This window comes from Triticum urartu, chromosome 5A (assembly GCF_056163025.1).
Source record: "Triticum urartu cultivar PI428250 chromosome 5A, HENAU_Tu73, whole genome shotgun sequence".
Taxonomy (NCBI): Eukaryota; Viridiplantae; Streptophyta; class Magnoliopsida; order Poales; family Poaceae; genus Triticum; species Triticum urartu.
The window spans coordinates 665,801,785-665,814,117 of record NC_141877.1 but is presented as its reverse complement, the minus strand read 5'-3'; the positions used below and the strand labels follow the sequence as shown (position 1 = coordinate 665,814,117).

At 44.0% G+C, this 12,333-nt stretch overlaps 1 protein-coding gene across 1 annotated transcript; it reads left to right on the top strand.

The window, feature by feature from the left end:
* Nucleotides 1–268: 268 nt before the first annotated feature.
* Nucleotides 269–697, top strand: LOC147973885 (putative F-box protein At3g16210). The gene has a single exon (XM_087524825.1). It carries the CDS (start codon nucleotides 269–271, stop codon nucleotides 695–697), a length of 429 nt encoding a protein of 142 aa, XP_087380951.1.
* Nucleotides 698–12,333: the final 11,636 nt, after the last annotated feature.

Genomic DNA, 12,333 nt, shown 5'->3' with positions numbered 1-12,333 from the left:
TGGCCTTAGCAAAAATACCTGCCTTTAATTGACCAGATCTTCAAATGTGATTTGATCATCAGGTCATGAACGTGACGTCCAAGTTTTTTTGGCTCTGCATTTTTCATTGTCCCCGCACAGGCGTTATATATACAAGGCAATTTCCCACTACGATTACAATCGCTAGATCCTACTATTCCTCCATCATCTTGCACCCGATCGAGATCACCTCCTAACAGCGCCGCGCCGGCCGGTCACCTCGACTTTCGCGTGCGTCCAGGCCGGCGTGATGGACGACAACGGCATCTGCCTCCCCAGCGACCTCCTCCTCGACGTCCTCCGGCGCCTCCCCGGCCGCGCCCTCGCCGTGTCCCGGTGCGTCTGCCGCGCCTGGCGCGAGCTCGTCGGCGCCCATACCCACACCCTCCTCCTCCCGCAGGTCTTCCCTCGCGAGTTTCCCGGCGTCTTCGCCACCTACTACGGCTTCGACCCCAACTTCGCCCTGTTTGGCCCGCCGGTGTCGGGTGACGCCCATGTTCCCGGCTATCGGCGTCTCTTCTGGAACCACTCGGATTGCCGCGTGAAGCAGCACTGCAACGGCTTGCTCCTCGTAACAGGGAATTACAGATACGACCCTTCATTGAATACCATCGGCGTGTGCAACCCAGCCACGTCGCGGTACGCCCGCCTGCCGCAGCCGCCGACGCCATGGCCGTAGTCGTACAGCGTCGAGGGCGTGTTCCTTGCCTTTGACCCGGCCGTGTCACCGCACCACCAGGTGTTCTTCTTTCCCACGGAGAAGCTACAACGCGACAGCGAAGAAGAAGCGCGGCAACATAACTCATCCTGTGCCAAACGACCGTGTTGGATCGATTGGGAGCGTACGTCCCTACCAAACTTATTTGAAGAAGAGCCTCCATCTGGATCGGAGGAAGAAGAAGAGCAGCACGAGTCACACACCCAAGAGCCACCCCGTTCTCAGAGCCAGTCCAGTCCCAATGTGGCTGCTGCCGAGGTGCCAAAGCTATTCCGAGTTTTCGTGTTCTCTTCACTAACAGGCCAGTGGGAGATCCGGGAGTTCACGCCGGGGCGCTGCACTTTGGGACACCTCTATGACGTGGTGACCGCACCACGTTGTAAGGACCAGCGGACATGGTGGTCGGCCGAGTACTGGCATGGCTCGCTCTACGTGCACTGCCGCAGTGGTGTCCTCATGATCCTGCATTGTTCAAAAGGGACGTACGACATGGTTGAACTCCCAGGGCATCCTCTCGATCGCGAGGGATTGAATCACTGGCAACTGCCGGAGAGGTACTTAGGGAGCTACGGCAGAGGGATCCGCTATGCGATATTCAAAGAGTTACAACTTGAGGTATGGGATCTGACAGAGTTAGCCGATGGTCAGTTGCTATGGACGTTGGCACACAAAGCCGACCTTAAAGAGCAAGAGCGTGCCATGAATTATACAAGGGACCGACTGAGGATGGAACCAAAGAAGACATGGGCAGTGGTTGAAAGCACCAAAGACTTGATTAGTTTATTTGAACGTGAAAACGATGAGGATAGCAATGATGATTGTGCCGATGGGACCGAAGAGGACGCGTATGAGCAAGGAGAGGAAGTAGAGGAAGAGGAAGAAGATAACTACAACGAGACACAAGATGATGAAGAAGAAAAACAAGATCGTTATGATGAGACACGAGGTGAAGAGGATGAAGAACAGGATAGCTATGGCAATGATGATCATGCAGGACTCGAGAGTAGCGATGGTTCTGACTACTCATGGAACTCGGACGAGCACAACTTCATTGAATTTGATGACAGTACAGTTGTAGATGAAAACTTTTGGGGGTGGGGTCGTTGTATTGTCGGGTTCCATCCATACAAGGACGTACTCCCTCTAAAATTCGGCAAGGCGGTCGTGGCATATCATCTGCACACTTCGAGAATACAATATCTAGGTGATATATATCCTAGACAATATCACCAGCCAAATGCTAGAGATGTCCACGGTGCTTTCCCCTACCGCCCTTGCTATGTCGATGCACTCCAGCCCAGGAAAACATCACAGTCATCTTAGAGGCACGTACTATTGTGCTGCAATTTAATCTACACAATATTTATTCGTAATCAGTTGTTTTATCTGGTGGTTCTGTAATCCCTTTGGGTAGAACTACAACTATCATGAAGAATAATATGATATTTATTTTAGTTATTTTGATTTATGCATTCTTGGGTTGAACTCATGTGCGTGGTATATATGGCGTCCATGGGTTAATTTTGGTCTTGGTTAAAGATATTTTTGTCTCGCTTGTAAATAACATTTTACTTCTAGGAGAGTATATGTAAGATGTCGAGAAGAACACTCCCTTGGGTGGTGGAATATGTGATGTGCTGAGCCTGTAGAACGCCTCACCTCCAGGAGCCTCTGTACTGAGCTGTCACATTAAAATATAATACGCTCTTTCATTTCTTTCTTGTTCGTTTTTTATTTTTATATTTTCCCTTTCTGTTTATATTTAAAATTATTACAAATATTAGTTTGATTAAATTGTTTTGAAAAAATATACCGCACATTAAAAAAATGTTCATGTAATGTAAAAAAAATTGTCCGTGTAATTTGTAAAAATATGTTCATGTCATTAAAAAACAATTATTCATTAAGTTTTAGAAATGTTCATGTGTTTCAAAAACATGCCCATGACATTTGAAAAAAATTGATACAATGTAAAAAAAGTAATTTAAGAAAATATTCCATAGCATTCAACAAAACTGTTCGTCACATTTGCAAAATGTTCATAACACTATAATAAATCTTTCACATGATTTATGAAAAATGTTTGTCGTATATTTTAAAAATCTTCAATAAGTATTTGGAAAAATGGCCAACCAGTATCTGAAAAATGTGCAACCTGTATATATAAAATTAAATGTGCATTTGCTAAATGTTTAACATAATTCAGATTAAAAGAAGTTCAGCGTGTGTCTAAAAAATATTCAGTATGTATACCAGTGGCGGAGCCAGCGCCCGGCGACCCTGGGCACTTGCCCGGGCTCGCTAGGTACGCGCTAGTTACGATGGCCTCGTTACGCCACGAAAAATGGTCAACGCATCGTGCCTTACCCGGGCAGCTGGGCTGATTGTGGTTGGCTAATGGCTAATGGGCTTCTTTCTTACTTTAATAATGGGTTAGGTGAGACATGCCTCACGAGCCCTACGTACTCAGATGGAACAAGGCCTGCTGGCCTACAAGCAGACCAGAAGGAACACGATCTTTTATATAAAAAAATATATGCTATTCATACGTTATTAATATTATTATCTTTTTTAAAAAAACTTTCAATCTATTTATCTTCAATCATGGCAGTACAACATACACCAGAAATGAAAATTACATCCAGATCCGTAGACCACCTGACGACGACTACAAGCACTGAAGCGAGCCGAAGGCGTGCCGCCGTCATCACCCTTGCATCGCCAGAGTCGGGCACAACTTGTTGTAGTAGACAGTCGAAAAGTCGTCGTGCTAAGGTCCCATAGGACTAGCGCACCAGAATAGCAACCGCCGCCGGTGAAGAATAACGTAGGTTGGAAGGATTCAACCCGAAGACACACGAACGTAGACGAACAACGATGAGATCCGAGCAAATCCATCAAATATAGATCCGCCGGAGACACACCTCCACACGCCCACCAACGATGCTAGATGCACCGCCGGAATGGGGCTAGGCGGGGAGACATTTATTCCATCTTCAGGGAGCCGCCGCCGTCTCGCCTTCCTAATTAGGACACAAACCCTAACAAGACAGGAAAAAACGACTGAAAAGGGAGCCCTCCCGCCGGCCCTTGGCAGGATCCACCGTGCCCCCATGGCCCTAGGGCCACCAGAGACGAGGCGGACCTGCGGCGGCGCCGACGAGAGGCAGAAACCCTATCTTTCTTTCTTGGAGGAGGAGGAGCGAAGTTGTGGCTTATTCATACGTTACTAGGTATGCACTGGTTCAATTAGCTGTCGGTTATTCCCTCCCTTTCCCCTGGACGGTTATTGTTTTATCTCAAATTATATAGGTTTTTTTAAAAAAAATTGAGGTTTTAATTTTTGAGGTTTGAGAGTAGGTTCTTGGTCACTGAGGTTATATATTACTTCACACTAAAACTAAATGTCTATTTACAATGTTTATAATTTCACTTCATTATTAATGCAAATTTGTGGTTCGGGATTATGGTGCTATTTATATGTTGTGTATCTGAATCATGGTTGTTCTCATTGGTCGAAATTTTTACGAAACCTACCCGTTGCCTGCAATTTTGTCAGCACCCCCCCCCCCACCCCCTTTTTTTCTACACGCCCATTATTGTTTAATAGAACCTATATGCACATTTTAACACAACCTAAGCCCTGCTCTAGTGGCAGTGCTTTCGAGCTCACGGGATCGATTACCTGTCTTGCCAGCTTGATTTTTAATGTTATTTATGGCCATGGTGGGTTAGACTCAAACCCGCTCATTAAGAAAAGGATTGGCGTGTGTTGACCACTAGAATTCAAAGATTTGTGTCTAAAAAGGGTTAAATACTGTATATTTTGTTTGATTCAAAATTAATTTAAGTACTTTCAGGGGGAAAAGCTAAAATTTGCGAGATCTTTAAGAATCCGGTTCTTCTGGTGTCTACCGAAAAAAAGTATTAAGGAAAAAAGACTTGCTCCGAAAATTCGATTTTAATTTTTGCAATGGACACTTCAGTTCAAACTTGCCCAGACTCCACAAAATTCCTGGCTCCGCCCCTGATGTATACGAATGATGCTCAACTTGTATTAGATAAGATATGTATTATAAAAAATATAGGAAACAAAAAAACAAATGAATGAATAAAAAACACAAAGAAAACCCGATGAAAACCAATACGGAAAACACACGGGAAACAAAGGAAAAAAATACCGCACAGCTTCTATTCAAACTGATACTTAGAACCTTGCCAAAACCGGTCAAGAAAACTACAGGAACACAACATATTAGGCTAGCCCGCGAGCGAAAGCATTAGACGCGATAAGGTGTTCGGTGTCATAGTTGGTGATATATAGCCCTGGCGCGAGTTTTCGTTCTGTGGCTTGCCCAAGTCAATGATGAGGCTGGACATGGACCAGCAGATGTGCGTGTTGCAGGTCCATCACCCATTTCGATGGTTGAGAGGGCCATGGCTACGTCTCGTTCCATTTGTTTCTTTGCTTATCATTTTTATTTACTTCTATTTTATTTTTTGAAATAAAAAATATTTTCCCCAATGTTAAAAAATGTTCATCCGGTTAATAATTTTGTTCATGCAATTTTAAAAATATTTGTATATCATTCGTTTAAAATGAGTTTATTACAATTAAAAATAATTTGTGAAAGTGTAATTATGGTTCACATAGTTTGCAAACAAATATTTGTACCATTCAAAATACGTGAAGATTTTCATATCATGCAAAAAAATATAAAAAATTCTCATACAATGTAAATAAAAATTCACATGGTTTTAAAAATATTTTCATATTATGTAAAAAATTGTGCTATTTATAAAATGTTCATACACAGTTAAGGGTTCTTCGCACATTAAAAATTGTTCATAAAATTTATGAAAAATGTTCAATATGTTTCTAGAAAATTTTCACTGTGAATTTTAAAATGTTCTACATTTATTCAAGAAAAGGTTCTATGTTTATTTGTAAAATGTTTAACTTGTATCTGAAAAATGTTCAGCCTGTATATTAACGTACATTTGACTAATGTTACACCATATATTTGGATAAATGTTTAACATGTATTTGAAAAATGTTAAAATGTATCTAAAATATGTTCCACATGTACATAAAAATGTTCAAAATGTATTTAGAGAAGTTGACAAGTATTTGAAAATAGAAAAAACACCAAAAGCAAAAGGGGAAAGAAAACCAGAAAGGACCAACCGAAAGTATAGGGAAAAAACAGAATGAAAAAGACCGGCTGAAACCTTTCGAAAACCGATGGCAACTGTACATAGAAGATTCCCCCGAACCACGTTACTAGGCCAGCCCATCCTAGCAATCAATGAAGGTTAGACAGTACTCAGTATTTCAATGTGTATTTGAAAAATGTTTGACTTGTATCAAAAATCTATCCAACTTGTGAAAACTTTGTTTTTTCCACTCTAGTTTTGCCCACGATGTTTATGCCACTCTAGAATTTGACATCTCACTTTTACCACTCTTATCTTTTCACGATGTATCACAAATGTCATTCCACGGCTAAAGCAAAATGTCTTCATTTCAGTTTTGCTACTCTTAGCTTTTGACAATGAATCACAATTGGCACTCTAATTTTTTTGCTTTTGTCACGGATTGGCAATTATGACGTATTGTCAAAAGCTAAGATTGGCAAAAGTGACATGTCAAATACTATAGTGACATAAACAAAGTGGGGAAAAGGCAGCACTAGTTGGAAAACCCTAATATAAATAGTTAATTAGCAACATCGTCATAAAAGAGGACGTCGATGGTATTTTGGGAAGTGCCAGCGGCATGGACAGGATGAAGCATGTTACTGCCGACCTATCACTAGTGGTCTTGGATCAACAAGGGTACGGCGCTAGTGTGTGGGTTGTATAGACGAAGTACCAAGATCATACTAGTGGTGTCGGACTAGCGGAAACACCGCTAGTATTATGTGTACTGGTGGCGTTGGATCTTTCGCCGAGCACCACAAGTTTGATCAGCCGGTCCCACCAAGTTACAAGTGGCTTTGCTAGTTGACCTTAGACAGTAGTGCGATTGACTTTACTGGTGTTGGTGAAAGTTTTTTTACGCCACAAGTTACTTAAGGGTCCAAAAATCGACGGGCAAACTTTGCGCCCCATATATCAGTGGCATTGTCCTGCAGGTTTTTTTTAGAGAATTCGTGAGAGTCAAGGTAAAGATAGACATTAACAGCAAGATAAAGCGTTTTGTGACGGGTAAGAAGGGAGAAGAGACGGTGAAGTATCAGGTGAAATATGAGAAGTTACCCACTTTTTGTTTCAAGTGCGGTGAGTTTGGGCACTGGTATGAAGAATGCGGAGATGGAGTACATGATGAATCCATGTTTGAATGGGGTGAGTTTGTTCTTGCTGATAACGTGAGGTACAAGCAGGCAGGAAGGGGAAGTTTTGCATCTCAAAGAGGAAGAGGAGGACCTTGGGCAGGTGGAAGGGGAAGAGGAAGAGATCGGTACAATCCAAGCCAGAGTTGGCGTTTCAATGCACGTCCACAACAGAACCAAGCTACGGATGCTCAATCAGGGGCCGCTGCTGATGATCCGTTAGCAGGGCAGCTGACCACCCACGGAGGGGTGATCCAGAAGCTAGAAACAGTCAGACGTCAAACAAACGTACATCAGTGGATAATATACCGAGCTCGTCCGGAACTGCGAACACTGAAGAAAATCAAGATAAAGCAATGGTTCTGGTGTCCAGAGAGCCCCCAGTCCCTCCCCTTCCGCCGGTGTATGTGTCACCAAGGAAGGAACGGAAGAGGCCGAAGAAGATAAACATGGGAGACATGCCAGAGATGGGTAAAGGGACAAGTGAGTTTGAGGAAGAGATGGGAAGGACAACAACCAACAATGAAGCATCATCGGCGGGCTCCGACGAGGAGCACCGCCGGGCGCAATGAGTGTCTTAAGCTGGAACTGTCGTGGCGCGGGCAACGCTGCGACAGTTAGAGAGCTTCGCGAAATCGCGAAGGAGTTTGCCCCTACCCTTTTTTGTATCGCTGAAACACAAATTGAAAGGACGAGGGTAGAAAGTCTAGCAGGAACCATCGGCTATGATCATGGCTATGTTGTAAGTAGTCAAGGTAGGAGCGGTGGTTTAGGAATATTCTGGAATAATCCAATAAAGATCGAAATTCTGGGTTACTCGGTGTACCATATTGATTGTGTGGTGGAAGAACCAAACACTGATCCATGGAGAATGTCATTGTTTTATGGTGAAGCGCAAACACACCTAAGATACCAAACTTGGGATGTTTTAAAAGGAATTGGGTCTTTGAGCAATCTCTCGTGGATTTGCATTGGGGATTTCAATGAGGTGTTATGTCCAGATGAACAAGAAGGTGTTGGAGAGAGGAGCAATGCATAGATTCAGGGTTTTAGGGATGCGGTGGATGTATGCATGTTGATGGATATTGGCTATCAAGGCCATTTTTGGACTTATGAAAAGAAGGTGGCCCGAGGGAGTTATACCCGTGGACAGGGCTATAGCCACTGCTGAATGGAGCGAGAGGTACCCGGACGCCCATCTTAGGCATCTGACGGCGGCAACTTCGGATCATTGTCCTATCTTGCTGAATTTCAATGGAACCCGTCCTCCGGATCAGAAGAAAAGTTTTAAATACGAAGTAATGTGGGAGACCCATGAAACATGGTCAGAGACCATATCATCAAGTTGGGCTGGGGGAGGTCCGATAGGAAGCATGGATGAGCTGCGAACAAAGCTGAAGCGAATATCGAATGAGCTCGGGGCGTGGAACAGGAATACTTTCGGCTCTGTTAGGAAAGAAATAAAGAGTCTGAAATATGAATTGGATCGTTTGCGTAGTGACCCAGCCAGGTCGGCACCATCCCATGTTGAGCTGAAAATCAATGAGAAACTCATTGAGCTTTACCATAGGGAAGAGTTGATGTGGAGGCAACGCTCAAGGCTGGAGTGGCTCTCGGCCGGAGATAAAAACACATGGTTTTTCCATCTGCGAGCAAGCCAGAGAAGGAAGAGGAATATGATCAAGGCACTTTCTGATTCATTGGGAGTGATGATAGAGGAACCGGGTGCCTTAAGATCCCTTGTAACGGATTTTTACAAGAGTTTATATACGTCAGAAGGAGTCTCGGGGATGGAAGAAGTTTTATCAAAGGTTCCAACTAAAGTAACAGAGGAGATGAATGCCGTGTTACTTGCATAGTATACAAAGGACGAGGTAAAAACTGCTCTCTTTCAGATGGTTCCAACAAAGGCACCGGGACCGGACGGTTTTCCGGCACACTTCTATCGAAGGCATTGGGACATTTGTGGGGACGAGGTGACGAATGCGGTGCTGAGAATTGTAAAAGGGGAGGAAGGAGCTGAATGTGTCAACGATACGGTTTTGGTACTTATCCCTAAGGTTTTGAACCCAACCCAACTCTCTCAATTTCGTCCGATTAGTTTATGTAATGTAATCTATAAAATTGCGTCCAAAGTGGTTGCCAACAGGCTAAAGAGAATCCTTCCTGACATCATATCTGAAGAACAGTCAGCGTTTGTTCCGGGAAGGTTAATCACGGATAATATTATTTGTGCTTATGAGTGTTTGCACTTCATGAAGAGAAGCAAAGCCAAATCAAACAGCTACTGCGCCCTAAATCTTGACATGATGAAAGCTTATGACCGGTTGGAGTGGCCTTACCTCAAGGCTATGATGGAGAAGTTGGGTTTTGCACAAGCATGGATACAGGTAGTAATGAACATGGTGCAGTCAGTTAAGTTCTCAGTTCTTTTCAATGGTGAGAAACTAGAACAATTTATACCCACTCGTGGTATCCGACAGGGAGATCCCATCTCTCCTTACCTTTTCTTGATTGCGGCAGAGGGCCTTTCGTGCCTACTAAAATCGAGTTCTGAGTCGACTAGTCTGGAAGGGATCAAGGTGGCACCAACAGCTCCGGTTGTGAACCATCTCCTTTTCGCAGACGACAGCCTGCTGCTTTTTAAGTCAAGTGTTGAGGGAGCTGTGACGGTGTCAAACCTGTTGGAGATTTATTGCAAAGCTTCGGGGCAACGGATAAATAATGAAAAATCCTCCATCTTTTTCAGCAAGGGCTGTCCTCAAGTGATGCGGGATAACATAAAACAAATTTTGAACGTGCACAATGAGTCTTTGAGTGATAGATACCTTGGGATGCCTACTGATGTGGGTCAATCAAAAATGGGCACGTTCAAATATTTGAGAGATAGAGTATGGGAGAAAGTCAGAGGGTGGATGGAGAAATTGTTGTCTGTCGCAAGCAAGGAGGTACTTATCAAGTCAGTGGCCCAAGCTATCCCAGTTTTCTCTATGGCTTGTTTCAGGTTACCCCACGGATTGTGTGAAAATATTACCTCAATAATTAGGCAATTTTGGTGGGGAAGTAAGCAAGGAAGGAGGAAGCCAACGTGGGTAGCATGGGATGTGATGACTCAACCAAAATACATGGGAGGTATGGGTTTCAGAGACATAGAAATTTTCAACCTTACTTTGTTGGCCCGTCAAGCTTGGAGGATTCTGGATGATCCGAACTCTTTAAGTGCAAAAATACTAAAAGCTGTATACTTCCCAACTTGCGGTTTCTTGGAAGCAGAGTTGGGGAATCGCCCCTTGCAAATTTGGCGAGCTTTGATTGATGGAAGGGAGGTACTAAGGCAAGGACTTATTCGGCGAGTCAGAGATGGCCGTACTATAAAGATTTGGGAGACAAACTGGATACCTAGGGCTGGTCCATTGCGCCTATCTATATCAGATAACCCTTTGGTGTTTGTCTCTGAACTGATTGATGCAACGACAGCAACATGGAGAGAAGAGCTGATAAGAGCAAATTTTATACCATTTGATGCTGACGCCATTATGCCCATCCCGTTGTGCACCAGGGTCATTGATGATTTTTGGGCCTAGGAGGCCGAGAGAAGTGGGAGATTCACAGTAAGATCATGCTACCGGATGGTCATGAACAAAAAATTCCATAGAGAGAATTGGATAGAGGAACATGCAGGAGCATCTGATTTTAGTGCAAGAGGCAAAGCATGGAATGATCTTTGGCACATTAAAGTCCCAGCAAAACTGAGGGTGTTCTTATGGAGACTTGCTCAACATTCCATGCCATCCATGGATGTACTGCATCATCGCAACATGGCGACTACACACCTCTACGTGCTGTGTGGCTGTGCCGACTCGTGGAGGCACGCTCTTTTTGATTGCACCATGTCACGATGTATTTGGTCTTTGTCAGAGGTTTCTTTGGTTGAAAGAGTTAGCATGAACACTGATACGAATGCTCGAAATTGGCTCTTTGCAATGCACGATCAACTGCCACAAAGGGAGTTTGTGCCTTTGGTTGTAACTCTCTAGTCGGTATGGAAGGCGAGACGTAAGGCAATATATGAAGGTATCTTTGAAAGTCCAGGCTCCACACATCAGTTTATTAAAGCCTATCTGAGGGATCTTGACACACTTGAGGAGACAAGAAGCAAGCCTCCAGAGAGGCGACAAAGCAGACCGAACCAGTGGCTCAAACCTCCGGACGGAATGTTCAAGTTCAATGTCGACGCTGCAGTACCCCAGAGCCGGAGTCGCGGCATAGCAATAACGATATGTCGTGACCAAGATGGATTCTTCCAGGGAGCATCAGCATTAGTGGTGAAAGGAGGTTTTGATCCTCCGACTGTTGAGGCTCTTGCTATTCGGGAAGCATTGGCACTTGCTGCAGATCTTAACATACAGAGTGCACATGTAGCTTCGGATTGCAGAACGGTGGTAGATGATATTAAGCAAAGGAACCCGATAAGCTATGGGGCGATTCTACATGAAATAATAGATCAGAGCGCTTTTTAAGTAGATGTAGCTTTGTGCATGAGTTTAGGAGCTCGAATTTCGAGGCTCACAATCTAGCGAAGCATTGTTCAAAGTTAGGGGTGGGTCGCCATGTTTGGTTAGGGCACCCCGGTGATCTCTTTTTTGTACCTATGAACATCGTTTTGGTCTAAATAAAGCTTCGCGATATTGTCTCAAAAAAATATCAGTGGCATTGGAACTTTCATTTTTATGCCGTGTATTCCCGGACCGATACCACTAGTGACCGGTCAAAATTCTTTAACAGAAACCAATGAAATTTTGTCTGAAATGCTTTCACACATGGGAATCCACTCTATATTCACGTTGGGTTTGCAATCAAATTAAAAGACATTCAATTCCCGAATGCCCTCTCTCTTCTCCATGCTTTGCACTATAAAAAGCATGCTTCGTTGTTGTTCGACAAGGTCAAACTCTCTCCCTCGCTAATCTCTCTTTCCCACAAAAGCTCCAGAAGAAGTTCCCATGTGAAGAAAAGAATTCGTAGCCAACAACAATGTCGTCCATGTGGTGGATGACTTTGTCCCCAACTCCTCGTTGATTCGGGCCAAGATGAAGAACATCCAGCCGCCAAACTACGAGCAGGGGGTTTGCGATTTCTTGCAGATGGAGTTTCTGGATGAACGGTACTATACCATCAAGCCTAGAAAGGACGACGACATCTTCGTGCAGTTCTTCAACCCAAACTTTGCGCAGAGGGTCACAGTCACGTGTGGGTGGCGAC